Source organism: Asterias rubens, chromosome 4 (assembly GCF_902459465.1).
Source record: "Asterias rubens chromosome 4, eAstRub1.3, whole genome shotgun sequence".
Taxonomy (NCBI): Eukaryota; Metazoa; Echinodermata; class Asteroidea; order Forcipulatida; family Asteriidae; genus Asterias; species Asterias rubens.
Genome location: NC_047065.1, coordinates 2,495,851 through 2,517,140, shown reverse-complemented (window position 1 = coordinate 2,517,140; position 21,290 = coordinate 2,495,851). Strand labels below are relative to the sequence as shown.

Below are 21,290 nucleotides of genomic sequence, written 5' to 3'. Positions count from 1 at the left end.
TCATTGTCGTTGTCGTTGCCGCTGTCGATGTCGCTGCTGCTTCTGATGTTGTCGTTGTCTTTGTCTTTGTCGCTGTGCTTGTTATTGAGCTTGTTGTTGTTGTTGTTGTTGCTGTTGTTGTTGTTGTTGTTGTTGTTGTTGTTGTTGTTGTTGTTGTTGTTGTTGTTGTTGTTGTTGTTGTTGTTGTTGTTGTTGTTGTTGTTGTTGTTGTTGTTGTTGTTGTTGTTGTTGTTGTTGTTGTTGTTGTTGTTGTTGTTGTTGTTGTTGTTGTTGTTGTTCAAGTTCGGTCTTTGTTGTTGTTTGTGAAAATTAGTGTGCTGAAAGGTAAAACAATGATTTTAAGATAACAAAATAAATGGATTGTTCCCTTGTTCTTCTTGACTTTGTGTTTCATTTTGCCGACTGAGGCTCAAGGTGCCAAATGAAAATATTGTTCGTGGGAACTGTGTCACACCCCTTCACCATTCATGGTCGCCACCACGGATTCAGTGAACTCCAAAGTAGATTATAAAGTGTTCAAAATGACACTGAATGAGTTGAGTCTACAACATGCCGGTATGGGGCTACATGATTAATCTCATACCATTGTTTTCCACAACATTTTAATTGACATTGTCAAACCGAGGCTGAGAGGTAAGTAACCATGGCACCATTTGCTAAGCAGTCACCTTAACCCCAATCCTTGTCACGACTGACAAAAGCATAGTGCTAAGAACTTTACGCACGACTTATTTCCACACTAGCTCAGAGACGCCTGAAAATTACTTACAAGAAAAAAGTCTCTCACGATGTATAGCAAAATTAATCACTAAGATGTTGTGAGAAAAAAAAACTAAATGACAAGAATATGTAAATCCTGTTTGGGAAGCTTTGGTTATCGTGATCACAGATAAAAGATGCGCTTCTACTCTCATTACTCACGCCTGCCAAGTCAACAGAGGGTTGTGAACTGTTGCGAGAACATTTAGCTCGAGGCATAACATAAGAAACAGCCCCCGAACCTACGGCCTGTCATCTGGTCGTATCCCCCCTCCAGGCGGCATTTACAGATAGAGAGAAGAGGGGGTACATCACGTCTTATACCTACCCCCGGGCACCGCCAAAAGCACCCACCAACATTTCCCGTCTATGGTTTAGCAAATTGTGGGGATAAAAATCCCGCGATGGAACTTGCTTGGCGCCTCGTTAAACCAATTAGGACAGCTAATACAGTGTGTTTACACGATTTGCTATCATACCTTATGCGTGTGACACAGTAATCAGATTTAAAAATCTTAATATATAATACTACATGCCATGGCACTTTATTGCGTCAAGTCTACAACAAAAATAAAGTTAATAAAAAAAAAAAAACTATGTTATGTATTTCCACCACCTCTTCCCAATCTGTTTTGGACATAGAAACCTTCCCCAAAACATTTTGAAGCATCGATAGAAATACTGGTACACGTTAAAGGCATTGGGACGCTATTGGTAAGTACTCAAAATAATTGTTATGATCGTAAAAACTTACTTGGTAAAAACGAGCTATGGAGAGCTGTTGATTGATAGTAGTAAACATTGTGAGAGACGGCTCCCTCAAATATTAGGCAGATGAAAGTATACAAGTTTGAGCAACAATGGTGTTTTATCTTCTGTATCTTCTTGAAATTTCGATGCAAAAATTGCGTTCAAATGTTCACAGGTTTGTCAATTTATGCTTAATGTTTGCATACACCAAACGAGTATAATGCTTGACAACTACCAAAGGTGTCGTGTGCTTTTATCATTATGAATATAACCAGTGGTTTTGACTGAGATAGACTTTAGCGCGGTAGAGTGCTACTGGTAGGGTTTTGTCTGAGAAGACTCGTCTCTTTCCTTTTACACATTAATCACAACATGTTCTAGTGTGTTTGTTTTCCTCCCCACTTAACTACAAATGAGCTAACAGACACAAGAAGTTTGGCCTTCCCTGGCTCTGCATGAGAATAAAATAAACTGCAACCTACGAAGGTCATTCTGAATGCCATCTCAGACAGATTTCTTTACCCGCCTTAATTGTTCATTTTCCTGTCCACTTTACAACACGAATGGTCACATAAGAACGCTTGAAATGCAAAATTTATGACACATAGGGTGCGTTCGTTTAGCTTCCCTGGGTCGACCCCGGTGTGTGGCGGTTTTTATTTCCAGGACGAACGTGGGTTAATATCTGCACACATACGTTCTGGAAGAAAAAAAACCGCCACACACCGGGGTCGACCCGGGGAAGCTAAACGAACGCACACACTATTACTAACATAAAACTAGGTTTGCGCCCCCAGTTGTTGATACAAATTCAACAATATTGGCATGTGATTTCCCTCGACGTCACAATGTCTCCAGCTTCACCCCTTCCCCTTAGCAAAATCACCCCGTAAGTGAGCTAAACAATCTGCCTCGATCAGGGCTACGAACTCTCACTGTCATGTCTGTCTTTCTTTTCTCGAGGAATTATTGAAGGAAAGTGGAAGAGGAGAGCGCCGAAAAACCTTGGTAATTTGTTTGAGATCTCGACGAGTAATTATTAAACAGACATGGCCTTTTGTGCGCACGTGGGAGCAATTTAATTCGACTATTGTTAGGAACTCAGTAGTAATGAACGAGTCTCGTGGAACTGTTGGAATAAGCTTTACTTCTGTCAGTTCCTAAATCAAATTTGGATGATTTCCTTGGATTTTAGAGGTAATTTTTGTGTGACTCATATTTTTTTTCAAGGTTGGGAAATAAAAGAAAAGAACCCCATCTGTTTCTGAGCTGTTTGACTCTAGCGCGCTGCACTGCGCCATAGGCGAAGACATTACACACACATTCAAAGATTTTGAATGAAAGCATTAGCTGTGAACAATTGGTCAATTAAAAAACGTTTAAAAACGCCAAGTTTGTTTCCGGGCGAACCACTTAGAGAACACCCTATTTAAACGTCGTAATAACTATATCTAGGTGCATGTTTTAACGAGAATTTAACGAAATTATCATGTCTTCAACGGTTTTTAAAAAACGGTAATGCGAAGTTAATTTGAGCAATTGTGAAGCCTTTACAAAACAACGATGGAATGAATTCTAAAGAAGCTAAAATACAAAAGGAAATGTCAATAAGAAAAGGAGCTTTAAATTGGCTGTATGGGTTTGTTAAGAAACTTGTCAGCTATTTAAGTCTAAAGTGCAATGTGCATTAATAATATATCATTTCAAGTTCAAGATCTTGGCGCTACATCTTGGTGTCATCTTATTTCAATTAAATATCAAGATGAACAAAACTGTATCGTTGTGAAAAGTCTCTGTTTTATTTGGTCCGGTTTTATAGGCCTACTTTGAATAATATTATTAGCCATCATCTTTAAAGGCAGTGGACATTATTGGTCATTACTCAAAATAATTATCAGTATAAAACATCACTTGGTAACGAGTAATGGGGAGCTGTTGATAGTAATTAACACTGTGAAAACAGTAATACTTCAAAAAAAGAAGTAATTTTCCACGAATTTGACTTCGAGACTTCAGAATTAGATCTTGAGGTCTCGAAGTCAAGCATCTGAATGCACACAACTTCGTTTGACAAGGGTGTTTTTTTCTTTCATTATCTCGCAACTTCGACGACCAATTGAGCTCAATTATGCATATGTTGAGATACACCAAGTGAGGAGACTGGTCTTTAATAATTACCAATATAGTGTAACCATAATGTATGTATAAGCTTTTTATTTGTAGCAACTATTTCATCTTATACTGGGACTCACAAAAAATTCAAAATTGTTATCCAATCAACTTGTAGTATTTTTAAGGCTCAGATGTAATTTCCGATGGAAGATGCTGAAGAACTATTCCGTGCATCATCAACGTCAACTGTGACCCTCTAGTTGCAAAGAGCGCCCTCAACATGAGTATAGTTCAACAAACTAATTTTATATTATCCGTTCAGCGTTACTGCTATGATTGCGTATAACATGCATGCAGTTTTCAATGTGATTGATGGTAAATCGTTGGCCTTTGATCGGTGATCAACTTTAGGGATCGGTGATGGTGTTTAGCGATCGGTGATCAAATTTAGTGATTATGGCATTTTGAATCGGTGATCAACTACTGCAACCGGTGATGGTATTTTGCAATTATAAATAGCAAGTTATAAACCAGAATGCAAACTGACTGGATATAAGTATGTGAAAAGAAGAAGACTTCTTCTTCTTAGTGTATGTCACCTCCAGACTATGCGTGCATCTTTGAATAGAACTTAAGACATCAGCAATCAATCATGACATTCCTTATTTATCCAGGTGGCACATGGGGTGTAAAAAAAAAACCATACCTTGTCAAATCTTTACTGGTGACAAAACTTTGTATACAATACAGGCGACACACTGTCGACGATCACTTCCGGTGTGTCTTTTGTAGTACTTCCGGGTCACTGTGAATGTGACCTGATGCGGACTAATGTGACGTATGTTCATGGCGTGGTGTGTGGTGTAGGAGGCCAATGTTATGTACGAGAGCTGATTGACTAATTTTTACGACAGCTTTTTTACCTCCCTGGTTTTGCTGGCGATCGATCAAGAAGTGACTTGGCATAACGGAACAGGTCTTGGTGATTAGGTCCTAAAGTGCAACTGCACTGAGCAATCAATCTGTCATAACATAACGCTTGGACAGTATAGACTTACCACGGACACTCAAGTACACGGTCATTACCAAATCTTGTCGCAATAGACCTTATGCACATGACGTCATTTCAGTAGGGCGCCCTCACCTAGAGGTCAAAAGGAGGTTGTTCATTGGCCAATCCTGTGCGCCGCGCGTACAAATCCGTGCGTTTCGATTGTTTCGTCACCATTTTCCCACTAAGATGGCCGCTGGGTGACGTCAATGCATAAGGTCTATAACGTACAACATTCAAACTACGTCCATTGCAGCCAAAAGCTGTGGCAGTACTTGAACCTATAGGACACTCTTCTTTCTTTTTATTAGTAGACCGGGGAGTAGATGCACTCTTACTTTCCCTCTGCTCGGTTCGAATCCCCATCTGAGCTGATCATTGGCTTACAGTGCAGGATAAGGGGTTTCAATTGACTTGTCACTTAATTTGTCATAATAGGGAATAGTGATATTATGTGGGCTAATGATCTGGCGTGATAATCACAAAAATTAAGGTTAGTATACAGTGATTGATGCTTGCTATTTTACAAACTGTGCCGTTGGGACATGCTGTTTTACATCACTTGCAGCACCCCAACAATCATTACCAATGTGACATCACCTCAACTAAGCCTGGTATCGATTTACTAATTCTACCCACATGTAGTTTCAAACGTGTGGCTGTCAGACTTAAAGGCACAGGAGACCTTTCTTTGTATTGTCAAAGACCACTCTTCTCACTTGGTGTTCCCAATATATGCAGAAAATAACAAACCTGTGAAAATTTGAACTCAATTGGTCGTCAAAGTTGCGAGAGAAGGGAGAAAAAAGTATACCCTTGTCACAGTTGTGTGCTTTCGGATGCTTTGAATTCGAGACACAGCTATAAGATTATAAGTTCAAAATATTTTAGTGAGAAGTTGCCTCTTTCTCAAAGACTACGTTACTCCAGAGGGAGTCGTTTATCACAATGTCTTATACTACTAGTAAGGTTTTATGCTAACAATTATTTGGAGTATTACCAATAGTGGCCACTGCCTTTAAGTCAATGGGCGAGATTGGTCATTTTGTAATCAAGAGAAACACACGCCCCTTTTTCTACAGCTAGGATCCCTACAAATTGATAAAATTAAACAAATCTTAGGAGTGGTTGATTTTGCAATTGCAACACCGACCACCGGGCCAATATTGTTAGCTACGTCGAAACAGGATTTCCGTTTGCAGCGTGTTTTCCGGCTGGTGCGATGGACGGACCTCCTGTCTGGTGCGGAAACTCATTTCATTAGTGGGAAGATAGAATATTTACAATCGATGAAGGGTTGGTCTTTCACTTTAATTTGTAGAAAATAGGAAGGAAAACAAATACAGAATCGAGACGGTGGTTGAAGACACTTGTTATTTTCACTTGACGATTCTTTGCATCTCTTGAAGACGAGCAGAGTATACTGTTCGAAACGTCGATACCACACTAGAGCCAAAACTCCCTCAATAGAGATATTACACAATGGTTGTACCCGAAAGGTCACTGTTCAGTACTTCTTTGCATTATTCGATTGAATAAAATATGAATTAATTATGTTTTTAAGGGTCTGTCTATGGAGTGCAAATGACAACTGTGAATTAACTACATAATTATTTATACTGGGGTTGATTTCACAAAGAGTTAGGACTGGTCCTAACTTAGGACTAGTCCTAGGAGATATACAAATTGCATGGATAGTCCTAAGTTAGGACGAGTAAAATGGTCCTAACTCGAGATAATACTATAGTCCTAACTCTTTGTGAAATCCACCCCTGTTAAAGTAGGCGAGGTTTGTGGTAACAAGTGAACGTCTCTTTTGAGTATTGTTGGTTCTGAAAAGAGCCAGTCGTTGACAACTCATTTTGCTCCTATCGTCTTTATGCAGACGATCTTGCAGATGGTCAAAGCATACCGATCAAAACGTTAAATTGTCAACCACCGAGTCTTTTCAGAACCAACACTATACCATAAAGAGATTTGCACATGGTGCTACCGCCAACATCACCTACTTTAAAACAAACACAAATCCTGCAAGTTCGCCCCAAATAATGCTTACAGCCACTCTAGGTAAGGGGCTACAACAAGAAAATGATTAAGAGCCTGTCCACGAGAGGACCATGCAGACAGTGATAAGGTGGGGGTCAACGGATTTGGCTGAAATTTTGGTGGTAGGTGGGTCATAGGTAGCCTTGAGGCTGTGCACAATATTTGGCCAATCCGACCTCCCTAGAAGAAAAAATAGCAAAAAATGTGTTTTTTAGTGGGAAAATTGCGTTTTTGATGATTTTTGACTACAAAAGTTTAAACGCTTGCTGCTGAAAGGTGGAATACAGTAGAGCAATGAAATTTGCAGGGTCTTTAGTTAGTATCCTGACCTAAACCAAGAACTCAAAATTTTGAAAAACCAAGACTCTTAAGAGGCAACAGTACTTCTTCATTTAAGGGTACCCCCAAATTTGCGTCACATCTTTGAGTCGCTGTAGAGTCATTAGTGCAGGTCTGTGAGCAATGACATTTGGGTGAAAGAGAGGTCTTATTATGGCCCTTAGGTAGCATCAATAAAATATTTGCCAGCATTTTTTTTTTTTGAAATGGCAGGTGCCTGTTTTTGCCTTATAATGGCGGTTTAGCATTGCTTCGTTCAAAACTGGTACCTGTTGTGGTTTGTTTTCAACGGTAGTCTCGATGCATTGGACATGAAGCAAACCTCTAATCACCCTACATGAAACAATTATGTTGGTCCTTGAATCCTTAATTAAGTGTTTTTGGTAAACATGACCAATTTCCTCAGGATTCAGACACTGACCTTATATTTAAATGTTTTGTTTAGTTTGTCATACTCAAATCCTGATTCATATTTTAATTATATCCCCCTTCCTCCAAGCCTTTCACCCTTTCTGATTTGTATGATCACATGAGTAGCTATCAGTGCAAGTTATTTGGTCCTTGTCAGGCATTTGCAGTACTGCAAAGCCAAGATCCTCTTCAGAATAAGGTAATTAGAAAACATTAGATAACAAAATAAACACACCAGGACTTTATTATAGTTTAGATAATAACACAATAAGTGTCAATGGTTTTATTTATTGACATAATGAGTGGAATATGTTCAATATGTTTTAGTTTTTACCTTCACACAAGATAGAGTGGTACAAGTATTACACCATAGATAATACTCAAACGGCATCACAGTTGAAAGCAGTACTGGCCATTATGGATTTTTGGGGTGTGAAAATCAGCCCTGATGGTAACGAGACAATTGGAAAGCTAATTGGCTAGGTGTAGTTTGGGAACATCAACATTTTGAGATTAACAAAAATAAAAAAATGGATGAGTAGTACTGACTGTTTAATCAAAAACGAACACTTGATAAGCGTCCGATGGCATCATGCATTTAAATGCCTCAAAGCTCACACTGGTTCTGTACAGCATCCACGAGAACCTGCCTTTCTACCAATTCTACAGCATTATTTTGCACATCAGTCCAGCTCTTTGATGGCAGTGTCCCAGATTTGTGTAGGAGAGCAAGACGTGAAAAATAGCTGGCTATCTGTTGGGTAGTCAACCAGTCATCTCTGTGCAAGTGACTTTTCAATCGCCGCGACACAGTTTCTGGGTTTTCCTTTTTTCCTGTATTGGCGCCAATCATGAACTGAGCTAGCAAAAAATCCTTCACTTGCTGTGAAAACCTCTTCCTTGCCTTGGAAATCTTGCGAGCCCAGCCAGAAAGGATTGCCTGGGACATAGAGGCCGAAGCTGCTCCCGAACCGACAGTCTCAACACCTTTACTGGAACAAGAAGGGCCAGCTTGCATCTCGCCAATCTTTTCAGCCCACTGACGTGCAATCTTGTCAAGACGAGATTCCTTAAGGGGACGAAACATATGCCGTCCAGCTGCCAAATGATGTGTTAGGAGCTCATCGGTGGGGAAAGTTTTGACACAGTTTGATTCTGTACAGGAGAACTGAACATCATCCCTTTGTTGACGAATTGCTCCCGTCAAGACTTTGGGCTCAGTATAATGTCCAACTGTGTAAGTGGTGATCAGTGGTCCAGGTGGTTGCTTGATCAATTTAGCGTAGGGATGGAATTGGTTGCCAATGCTGTAAGCGAGCCAGGAGCGCACACCACCTTCCTCAAAGGAGAAATTGGTAAAGTTGGTGACACCTGGCCATTTCAGAGTTTCATCAGAAGAGGGCATGTCTCCAATCTTCAGAACAGATGCATAGCATCCTCTCACACCATTGTATGACTCTAAGGCAGTGTGCATGTCTTCAGCAGTGAGTACGTCGTTGCCTTCATTGACGTACCGCTCGATATGGGCCTTCATCGGTGCTATCTTACGATCACATATGTCTTTACCGGCCTGTACCTCAGAGAAATCATACCTTGAAATGATGACGTCCACTTTTTTAGCAAGATCTGCCATAGACAGGATAAGAGGTGCACAGTGGTAACATCCTGCATTATCAGACCTAAGAGAGACTTCGGTGATGTTTGGACGCCTTCGTTTCAGCTCAAGCAACGAGGCTTCTAGTACTAACAGTACGCTCCACCAATTCTGGACACATGGCTGGATTAGATGGACGAAGCACAAAATCTGAAGATAACAAGAAAGACATGAATGTTATTTTAATGATGTAAGATTTGCATCAAGATAAAGTATTTCTAATTTTTGTTGTATACCGATGTGTGAAAGAAAAATGCAGTCAAGTCGGTGGTTTTTGAACAATATGAGTCCCATGTGACACGCATGTGTTGTTGCTTTTTCTTTTCTTTTCATCTCATAAAAAACACCAAGTATATGTGTTGCTTACCACACATCTGTGTAAGTAACAAGTATCATTCCCTTCAAGTGATGAACCAAGGATAACACATGGTTATACAAGTTATTATTCACAATTCATCATGAGTGCTTCTTTCGCACAGGTCTTTGTGTATTTTATTTGTTAAATCTGCTGAGTCATTAAACAAATAAAATAAAAATGTGAATGACAAATTATGGCTTATTAGTGATTTGTATCATGATCAAACTTTTTACCTCAAATTCACTGCCAGATTTCATCACAGCAACCGTCACATGCCAGGATATCCCTTTCTTGCCAAACCAATCTTGTTGAGCTTCTCTAAATCGTCTCGGCAAATACTTCATTGCCCAATCCATAGTCAAAAGTGCTTGGGAAGAGGTAAGGTTCGAAAGAATATCCTCTTTGCACTTTTCCTGAGCCATTGTACGCACAAGATGATTTTTTAGACCAATGATACGGTCCTTGGCGGACTCAAAATCATATGCTACCTCGTCCTTCTGTGATGGGTACCTAGAATAAAACATAGATCCTCACAATAAAATTAATGTCATGAATATGAACCATTGTGCACACAAATTGTACTCTCTAAGAATTGATGTCGGAGAGGTTCCATAACCCATCCTAAGAAACTTACTTGTACTTTGTGTCGACACTTGATATGGAGAACTCAACTTCATTTAGCAGAAGACGTAGGTCGTCACATATCTCACAGTGGACGTCATGAGGATGGTTGCAAGAATCTTTAGGACTCAGTGCATAAGTCCAACAGTGATCAGGACAGGAATTGTTTTCCTGAACATGGAGTTTGAAGTCCGATTTCAGGTATTGGCGAACTGTTCGGAACCTAGTTTTGTGCTCATCTACCCACAAAGCTGAAAAGCCTGCAACAATCAAAAGCAAAGGTGAACAGTTACAATTGTTAAACCACGGTAACAGATTGTGAATTTTCATTGGTCAAGAACAAATCACGTGATGTGATACAAAGACGCATGTAACATGGAATAGTGCAGAAATCCACATGTTCGTCATGAGTTGGATGTGCGTAACGCGCATCGCGTAAAAATGAAAATACACGCATATTGTGTACTGCGTTATCCATAAAAAAGCATTGCTTAGCGTCTATATTTATTTATAAGGATGTGCACTACGCATCTAGCAACGACGTGTTTAACATCGCTCATAATCGGAGGGTAACATGAGTTTTGTATCCCGGGTGTACATCACCTGGATCATTCCCACCATTGGTCGTTTTAAGCACCCTGTACAATGTAAGAAATAGGCCCGGGTTTGAGCAGAGCAAGGGTATGAGGTTGAAATTACGCTGGTACTAGGTAAATTGATCTACATTCTTCTGCAATGTGCCGTTCGGAACAATGAAGCTACAAGTTCTGTAAAAGGCAACACAATTTTTCAATTTTGTTTAGGTTATCGTCTCTGCTCATTCATTGCACGTTACATCGTTTATACTCTAAAAAGTAACAATGTAATGTTTGTCCCCCCCCCCTCGGAGGCAAATGGCACCCAAGGCTTTGCCCCTCGGGTGTACAAAACACCATGGATCCCTTTACAGCTTGCAACAATTGTAAATTGGTTTACTCTAGATCCTGTCTGTGTGGTTCTTTCCATAGATCTTGACTCATTGGAGACTATTGATAAACTGGTAAAAAATGCAGCTCTAAATTAGTAGTTTGAAAACTTACCACATTCACCAAGCAATCCCATCAATCCATCCATAGCATCAAACCCTTCCGAGCCCTCGGCAGCAATGTTATCCAGACCAGAGAGAGATTTCTTCTTGGCAGCAGCACACACCTGTGAAAGAATTAAACTGCACTTTTACAATGTGCAACTCATTGACCATATTGATGCTGTACATAATCGATCCATACTATAAACAAAAGAATTAACCAAAAATTGATGCAACTGGCAAGATTGAATAACACATAATTCTCACCTGAGTGATACTGAACAGTGAGCTACGACCAAGTGGAGTGATTCCAATCTCTTGACAGTAAACTTGATATAAATCAACAAGACGAGACACGACGACGGTTCGAACAACATTTGGGATTTCAATCTTTTCTCCATGACTGAGCTTCAGTCTCCTGGTCCCAAATGCAACGTCTTGAACAAACTCTGGGCGTGAGATGAATTGAATAAAGTGATCAACCTTGCTCTTCTGTAGTCTTGATCTTGTTATTGGCTCCAACTCTACTGGTTGCCCTCCACCACTTTCCTTAGCATGCTTTCTTGCTGCATCTATCCTGTAGATGGTGAGCCCCGGAATCAGTTGCTGTAACAATGGAACAAAAAACATCAAGTTTCAAGAAAAATACAATCAATCACAAAAAGGACCACTATGCAGTAAGGTGGCAAACTTTTGTAAACTTTTTGTATGTAGTCTTTGACAAAACGGATCAAATAGCATAAAAGGAAGTTCAAATAATATCTTACCATGAGTCTTTGCTTTGTCATGTTGTGGGCCAATATTGATAAAATCTGTCGTTTGGTACACCAGTTGTCTGCAGCTTGATAGCACACAACTAGAGAGCTGGTACTGCTGTCAACATCTTGATCACTTTGTGATAAGTCAGCAGCTTTTTCACCAACTGTGATCTTCATAAGCTCATCTTCTTGACCAGGTGCCAAACAATGGAGAACTAAACCAAAAGCTTCCTTTGCCTTTCTTCTATAATAACGGACGGTACTATCAGATGCTTCTTCTAATGGTCGACGAAGTTGTCCATCAACAGAAGACCTTCCACTCTGGATAAGGAAAGAGTTCAGGGATTGCAACTCCACATTCTTTGGTCGGGGGGTTGGAGCCCAAGAAGAGTCAAATGCACCCAGATCCTGTGTAACATTGTCATCAGTTGATGAAGACTCACGCGTTTGCTGAAAATTTGAGAAATTGAATAAATCCAGTGAGATATGCTGCATAAAGCAAGGATGAAACAAGTATGTGCTTATGAAGAAGCGTGTTTACAATTCTGTAACGGACACTTTGTATTCATACTTTGCTATTGAGAGGTACTTGCCCATTAGGCGCACCATGAATGCCAAATGCATTGTGGGATTGAATGCACGGTGTTGACAAGATGGCTCCTGTGAGCTGAGCACAGGTACATGTACATGTATATAATAAATCATCTGTAATTATTGTAATTATCAAATCCGTTGTAGCCTTTGTCCTGTTTGCGGAATCCAAACAATAAAGTAACGGAGAACCCGTTATAATTCATAACCCGTTATAATTCATATGATAAATGAAATGCCAGCTATAAGAGTTCAATTTGTAGTCCCCCTTTAATTATACCTCTTGAATTTGAGTGCACTCTGTGTCAGTGGACTGGAGAGATAGGAGTCCACCAGCCGGCAATGAGAAATCACTGACTGTGCGCTGCTGCTCTTCCTGTTTATAAAACAACAAGTCAAGAGTTTTTTTTTTATTTTGTTACAAACGTTGATAAACCAAGAGAACATAAACATATATGCATGTACTGTTTTTTTAAAGTGAAGGGAGCACACACACTTTATTAGAGGGCATATCACCAGGTGGTAGTTGTTCCGCTGTCCGTTGTGTAACTGCTACTGCTAGTGGGTGCTTAGATAAACAACCTCTACAGATACCTGAAACCCGAATAAACAGTGAGAATTAACTGTGATCCAGGGCTGTCTCAACTTAACTGCAACCAGCAGTATTAATAATAACCCTTTCAGACAATATTAAATATAAATGATACCAAGTCGACTGCATGTTAAGGGATGTAATCAATGTTCAATGTTCAAGTACATAAATTACCCAGAAAGGAAGAACAAAAGGCTGATCAGATCTAACTTTACGCATACAGAAAACAGAAATGCAATGGAAAGCATTGGGTTTGATTTATTTTTATACACATTATAATTGTTTTCTTACCTGTTCCGACTGGTATCAGGGTACCCCATCGAACAAACACCTCACGACTAGTTGTTTTATTCGCACCACGATATGGTTTGCCTTTCCCTTCATGGAGTGGATGACAGCATTTCCTTGTTGATGTCCAACTCAACCCTAACTTGTACCGATGTGCCGGGCATATTGTCTTATCACTGAACATGTGGTAAGCATCAACGTCGAATAACCCACATCGCAGGAGGATCAACTTCCACTCGACATTCACATCATGTGCAGCAACTTTCCACTTCTGCAAATGGCTCCGTATGTTTTTTGTGCATTGACGAAGATGCACGGTATTGCTCTCTCGCGGATAAGAGGGATATACACCACACTCGATGTCTTTGCAATGCTCAAGATTATAAAAATCACACTGCAGCGATACAGCCGCCATATCCATGGCTGACATGTTGACATCGCTCGCGACTGGGGGGGGGGGGGGGGGTTTGCAATGCAATGTGGGGCGCCCTCTTGCGGTACTTCGCGCTAGCTGGGTGGCGGTTCTGGACGTTCCACTTCGATAATATCACGGTTGTTGCTGCAAACAAAACTCTCCCATCCACCTTAATACACAAAATTTGCAAAAACTTATGTTTCATATTTGTTGATGTATTTGTTTAATGTTATAATAACATCCTATTCCAGACGTGAATTAAGGGCAAGCAATACTTTACTCATGACTGTATGTAGGTTTGATACAGATATTTATGAACTTTTCCATCTTTGTTGAACCTTGGCAATCAAAATCAAGAAGAGCTGGCAATGTTTTTATTTTTTATTATTGTAGTTGGATATCTAAACTATATTTGGACCAAGTTTGTTGACACTCAGCCCTGCACTAATTAAGTTGTGGTTAACTGCGTAGATGGCTTATTTCCTTAGTAGAACTGTCAAGTGTTTTCCTAATGCCTAGATATCTAAAGTGAACATTTTCACAATTTTTTTTTAAATTTCATCGTGAAGAGGACGATGAGCTCTTTCTTTTGATGTATAAGTCGACAAAAATTGATAAAGTTTAATGGAGTTAACGGGGCTCTAACTGTACGACAAAAACACTACAAATTAACTCCCTGGAAGTGTCAATTTTGCGCTGAAACTAGTTGGTGCCCGTACTCGGCCACTGGAAGATTTTTGAGCGAGCTGCTCCACCAGGTGTTATGGTCCCAGGTGGGGATCAAATAGCCAAGATTTGAGTTTAAATCGCTGACCCCCCACCTTGTCGATTTTTCAAGATTTTGCATGGTCTTCTCGTAAACGAACACTTAAACATGGAAGTAACTCAGTAGAGCTGGATGCAGTGATTGATATTCCTCTTAAAACAATCCAGATTGTAGGATGGGGGGGGGGGGAACATCCACCAGGTAAGGAGTTCCAAAGAGATGCAGTACGTGGAATAAAGCTGCCAGAATGACTCTTGGTTCTTATACATCTTGCAAAGTTTAAAATCATACTTAATATTTATAATAATTAATGTTGTTTTAAAGTAATTTCTGTGCTACTAGAGCTTGGCCCATTCATAGTTTCAGCCTACACGAGCGACTGCAATATATTAAATCTCCCTGCTGAAAAATAATATCAAGCTAAAATTGCAATATCAACACGAGTGTAGCGAGATACCTCATATAGTGAGATGCGCAACGCACCGTGCCTTCTCGAACTGGGGGTTCTATGGCGAACCAGCCGGATGCGATACATCCAGGGACTATTAATTAAAGGCAGTAGACACTATTGGTAAGTGTCAAAGACTAGCCTTCCACAGTTGGTGTATCTCAACATTATGCATAAAATAACAAACCTGTGAAAATTTGAGCTCAATCGGTCATCAAAGTTGCGAGATAATAATGAAAGAAGAAAACACACTTGTCACACGAAGTTGTGTGCGTTTAGATGGTTGATTTCGAGACCTCAAGTTCTAAACTTGAGGTCTCGAAATCAAACTCGTGGAAAATTACTTCTTTCTCGAAAACTATGGCACTTCAGAGGGAGCCATTTCTCACAATGTTTTATACCATCAACATCTCCCCATAACTTGTCACAAAGAAAGGTTTTATGCCAATAATTGTTTTGAGTAATTACCAATGGTGTCCACTGCCTTTAAGCAAAATTATCAAGATCAGAAACAAGAAATCAGGTTGGGGATCAGTTTGGCTTAGTGGTTTCCTTCCCTAAATTTCACCTCTGTGGACCCTGGTTTGAATCCCACTTCAGACTATAAGGCCCAATTGCACAGAGCTGCTTAAGCAGAAAATGTTGTTTAAACATTTTCTGCTAAGCATCTAAATGAGCATCAGGCCTATATCAGTCACAAATTGCACATGTGGCATAGTAGTTTGGCAGATACCTTATTCTGGTAAGCACATGTGCTTATAGCTGTTGTTTTGTGCTTAAGCAGCTGAAACTGGGCCCTGGTTTGAATCCCTCCCCAGACCAGGGCCCAATTTCATAGAGCTGCTTAAGCAAAACAGTTTGCTTAGCATGAAATTTCTTCCTTGATAAAAACAGAATTACCAACCAAATTTCCATGTGTTGCATATTGCTTGTTACTGGTATTTAGCTGTTGTTTGCTTGTCCTGAAAATCACGTGCAAATTTGGTTGTAACCCTGTTTTTATCAAGGAAAAAATGTCATGCTTAGCAAATTTGTGTGCTAAGCAGCTCTGAGCCTTGCATGTGTGTTGGCTTTTCAGTCCCTGCAAGCGTTGGTTTGACTCCAAGTTGGAGTTTTCTTCTCACATCTAAAACTAAAAAATTTCTTCTCGTTTCCTGTTCATTCTTTCATTGGCGCTAATGCGCCGTATTTTTGGTCGCGTGTGGGCGCCCTCAAGAGTATTTTTATCACTTTCGGGGGTATATGCGATTTGTCGTGCACAGTTTCAATAGGCGTTCTGTCACTTTTGTTGCACCGTAGTTTTAAGTTGCTTTCGAGGTGGGTTGAATCGGCTCCTTCAAACGTCTTATTGTCCGTGATGGATTAGATGTCTGTGTTCTTAGTGTGTTCCGGTTTTTCATATTTGTTTTGGGCACGAATGAATATACCCCGGAAGTGATTGAGAGCGCCCTCACGCGGTCAAAAATGTGGCCCATTGTACTGTTGGATGTGTGATCAAATAAATAAATAAATAAGTTAATAAATACATACGTTATTTCACTTAATTAGTAATGAAATGGGATAATTCTTGTTGTCATACTTGTTTTAATTAGGGGAAATGCGTGGAGTTAAAGAAAAGCGTAAAGATATTTACTGAGCATTTTCGAAGCCTTATTACTTGTGAGTTATTGAATAAATTCATACAGAAAAGGTCCCCAGTGTCCTATTTGTATGAAGCGATATAATCTGAGAATTGTACTCCTTTAATTCTATTCAATTCAATTTAATTCAATTTATTTGTTCATCATATATGAAAACACATGAAATTTATTTTCCATTGTCCATCTTTAAGAAATGTACATAAAACCTACACTTATAAATCACAAGATTATACGCAATGGAAAGAAAAAAATACCAGGCAATAACATTTTTAAAACTGTAAAATAAAACTACGTAACTATTAAAACTATGGATGGCAGCGGGTATGAAGGAATTGTTTAATCCTTTTGTTTTTTTAAAGACACTATACACTATTGGTAATTGTCAAAGACCAGTCTTCTCACTTGGTGTATCTCAACATATACATAAAATAACAATCCTGTGAAAATTTAAGCTCAATCGGTCATCGATATTGCGAGAAAATAATAAAAGAAAAACACCCTTGTCACACAAAGTTGTGTGCTTTTAGATGCTCGATTTCGAGACCTCAAAATTCTAAACTTGAGGTCTCGAAATCAAATTCGTGGAAAATTACTTGTTTCTCGAAAACTACATTACTTCAGAGGGAGCCGTTTCTCACCACGGTTTATCCTACCAACCTCTCCCCATTATTAGTTACCAAGTAAAGTTTTGTGCTAATATTAATTTGAGTAGTTACCAATAGTGTCCACTGCCTTTAAGACCTAGTTGTCGCATCCACCTAATCTGTTAAATACCATCAGTGAGTGTAGAGGAAATAATTGTTTATGTTTTTAAACAGTTCCTTTAAAGGCACTGGACACTATTGGTAACCACTCAAAGTAGTTGACACCATAACAACTTACTTGATAACAAGCAATGGAGAGCTGTTGATATAAAACATTGTGAGAAACGGCTACCTCTGAGAAAAAGTAATTCTCCACGAATTTGATTTCGAAACCTCAGAATTAGATTTTGAGGTCCCGAAATCAAGCATCTGAAAGCACACAACTTCGTGTGACAAGGCTGTTTTTTCTTCCTCTGTTATCTCGCAACTCATCGACGACCAATTGAGTTCAAGTTTTCACAGGTGTGTTATGTTGTGCATACGTTGAGACACACCAAGTGAGAAGACTGGTCTTTGACAATTACCAATAGTGTCCAGTGTCTTTAAGAAAGCTACTGATCCCAAGCGAGTTATAGATTTAATTACAAACTGAAACAAGAGAACATCCTATAATAATTGTCTGCCACTTTTAGAAAGCATTCAAGAAATTTAACATTTATATACAATCCATCTAAATGAATATGTTTGTACGAATGCTTCAATAACTCGAAGGACTTTATTTTGTTCAAGTCTTTAAAGGCACTGTACACCTTTGGTTATTGTCAAATACCAGTCCTCTCACTTGATGTAGGTCTATCTCAACATATGCATAAAATAGCAAACCTGTGAAAATTTGGTCGTCGAAGTTGCGAAAGAACACTGAAAGAAAAAACACCCTTGAATTCGAGACCTCAGCTGAGGTCTCTATTTCAATTCAAATATTTTAGTGAGAAATGTCCTCTTTCTCAAAAGCTAAGGTACTTCAGAGAGAGCCGTTTCTCACAATTTATACTTATAAACAGATCTCCATTGCTCGTTACCAAGTAAGTTTTTATGCTAAAAATTAGTTTGAGTAATTACCAATAATTTGCAGTGCCTGTAACAGAGAAACCAACATGCAGGATGTATGTTGCCGTGATGTAAAGGTCTATTTATTTACCTGGCAATATTTGTCTTATTGACATACGGACATCTTAGGGAATTGCCAGAAATAGACGCTTAGTGGATTTCCCATGAGGGTACGATTAAGGAATTATAAATTGGCGAATCGGTCATAGGCTTTTCTCTGGTTTCATTTTGTAATTAAATGTTGAATTCACATGGGAGCTGTAGCTTTGTTAAAGGTAGGGTTGAAACTCAAAAACAATGTTTAACTTTACATTCCGATAAGCGATTAAGCAAACAGAAAACCAAAACAATCCAAATAAAGTTGTTTGTTTCTGTTTGTTGTGAGTCATCGATGCTGTACGGGACATGTTACATGAGGCAATTTACTTGCAACCAGTTTCAGGCAAGAAGAACAAACCATCCACATGTTCATTTGAATATAATTTACTTGGGACAGAAGTAACTGCAGAAAAAGGTTCTTTTTTGCCTCAAGCAATGCAGTTGGTTCCCTCCAAGTTGCCTATAAAAATTGACTCGTCAGACAGGGCCTTAACCTACAGTCACTTCTTATTTAACGCACGGCACCCTCACTTTAAGCGGGAAAATATCCTCTTCCTTTTTTTTTACGACTTCTAGTCTTTCCCCCAAGGCGTTAGCCATCATAACAGTCTGGTTCTCTAAAGGCCAAGGACAAAGGGAAGACCGTATACAAACGGGGTCACCATAACAAGGGCACCAGACACAACCGTATAAAGAAAACCAAGATGGCAATCGACCTATTTAAAAGGGTCATTACTGGAGTAATTTCTCCCTTTCTTCATGTTATTTGACAGGCAATTTTGCCGTCAAGTGTCACATCTCCCCCGCCTGCCATCTTAACACATACGGCCGAAAGCAGACAGAAATGTGCGTCCTGTTTAAAGACACTGGACACTATCGTAATTACTCAAAATAATTGTTGGCATAAAATCTTACTTGGTAACGAGCAATGGAGAGACGTTGATAGTAACTGTGAGAAACGACTCGCTCTGAAGTGATGTAGTTTTTGAGAAAGAGGTGATTTCTCACTCAAAGAAACGTAAGCTAAAGCCTTTTATTATGCATCTGAAAGCACTCAAAGTAATGAACAGTGGTGTTTTTCTTTCATTTTTTTCCTTTGCTCTTTCATTTTTTTCCTTTGCAAATTCGATGACCAATTGAGTCAAAATGTTCACAGATTTGTTACGTCATGCATAATGTTGGGCTACACCAAGTGAGAATACTGGTCTTTGACAATATTACCAAACGTGTCCAGTGCCTTTAACCTCAAGCAACACATCACAACCTCCTTCTCTGCTCAGTACAGCAGAGTCCAATTGTACACACAGTAATCAAAGATCTTCACGAAGCATAATTCATGTAATTTTTTTTACAAATTTGACTCACTCAGCCATGGAGAAAACAGCATGCGGCAGATCGAAACACACACTCGATGAAAAATCACATGTCAAGATCATCAGACGTGGCTCGGATGTCTGTATGCTTATCATTCTTTCTATAAATAAAGACGGAGACTTTTTTGTTCTCGACTTTTTGACACTTCTGTATTTTCCTAGATGATATCGCCGATTGTGGGCAAACCACAGGTGCAAGTACAATTGTAATTTTCTCACATAATTACATTAGTTTTTAGCACAAGGTTGCTGGCGATGGATCGTCTTGAGACGTCAACGTACAGCTTCGATCTTTGGGATGAAAATGATGGGAAACTAGAAATGTAATAACACCCAAGCCAGGGCCAGACTTTACCAAACAATGTCCAATTGTGACGAGCAATTTAATCGTAGGAAACATGCCGTCAAGGCCGAAATTCAATCGCAGTTTTTTTATGTTATTTAAAAGCATATATATATATATATTTTTATTTTTTTTTTTGGGGGGGGGGGCGGACTCGAAACGAAACAAGAAAACAGCTTTGAAATATAATGCAGACAGCTACCATTTCCTCGTTACCTGTTCATGTTTGTTGTGTTGTCATTTTAGTCTTCGAGAAAGACTCTGCTATGGTCGAAACGTCAGGCCATTAACTATTTTTATTTCGCAGCTATAATTCGACAGTTGGAAGAAAATTGAGATGTTTATTGTTCTTTCTTGATTGACTCTTGTAGGTGGAACCAATTGGAAATAATCAATGCAAAAAAAGGTGCGATGGGGTGCAAAACTGATGTATGCACTGATTATAATGTCTCATTTCGCTGTTGAGTTAATTGTCTGACAGTTTAATAGACCTATAAGGAACATCAATATTCGTTATTTTTACACACACGTTTTGCTTAAACCACATGTGTCACAATGGTATTTGTCAAGTATCCACAATTTATGTGACCAAACAAACCTGAAATAACAAACCCGTGAGAGTTTAAGCTAAATCGGTCTTTGTCACGAGAGGAAAAAAATGGGCAACTCCTTTAATTCCACTGTTTTTTGTAGTGTAGTCACTTTAAGTCGCGCCTGCCACTTTAAGACTTGCGCACACGCTGTTCAGTTGTTCTAACTTTTTATAAGAGTTCAGTTGTGAATCAAAGTTAGTTCCAGTTTTGATCAATGGAGTTAGACAATAAATGTTAGAAACGTACTTAGAACATAACAGTTTTCAAACATACATGTTTCAAATTTAAATGTTTTACTAATTTCTCAAAAGCTTATACTGTTACCAAGGTTACGCACACACCCTTTAATTGCCACGCTCTGTCTTGGTATGTACTGTGTCCCGTCCTGCAGCCCTAAAACAAACAGTGATACTTCAACTCACTTTGTACACCGTCACTATGGGCACAGATGGAGAGTGTAAGGTGGTAGACATCTATAGGACAATCTTAAGATGAATCTTCAAGACATTTGTCACAACATCTTTAT

The 21,290-nt window shown here is 39.2% G+C and overlaps 1 protein-coding gene and 1 pseudogene across 1 annotated transcript; both read right to left on the bottom strand.

Annotated features, from left to right (window-relative positions):
- On the bottom strand, nucleotides 1–279 carry LOC117288830 (annotated as a pseudogene).
- A 7,796-nt stretch (nucleotides 280–8,075) lies between these two features.
- On the bottom strand, nucleotides 8,076–12,102 carry LOC117288826. The gene is made up of 6 exons (XM_033769678.1): nucleotides 11,935–12,102; nucleotides 11,435–11,773; nucleotides 11,181–11,292; nucleotides 10,115–10,361; nucleotides 9,714–9,990; nucleotides 8,076–9,272 (listed from the first exon to the last, which is right to left on the bottom strand). Exons 1-6 carry the CDS (start codon nucleotides 12,100–12,102, stop codon nucleotides 8,076–8,078), a joined length of 2,340 nt encoding a protein of 779 aa, XP_033625569.1.
- Between the last annotated feature and the right edge of the window lie 9,188 nt (nucleotides 12,103–21,290).

Excerpts from the sequence above, each read along its gene's own strand:
- LOC117288826 (XM_033769678.1), bottom strand. The coding sequence starts at position 12,102 with ATGAAGATCACAGTTGGTGAAAAAGCTGCTGACTTATCACAAAGTGAT. Across the intron at positions 9,991-10,114 it reads AGTGTCGACACAAAGTACAA|GTACCCATCACAGAAGGACG; the intron begins GTAAGTTTCTTA and ends GTTTTATTCTAG. Across the intron at positions 9,273-9,713 it reads AATCTGGCAGTGAATTTGAG|ATTTTGTGCTTCGTCCATCT; the intron begins GTAAAAAGTTTG and ends TGTTATCTTCAG.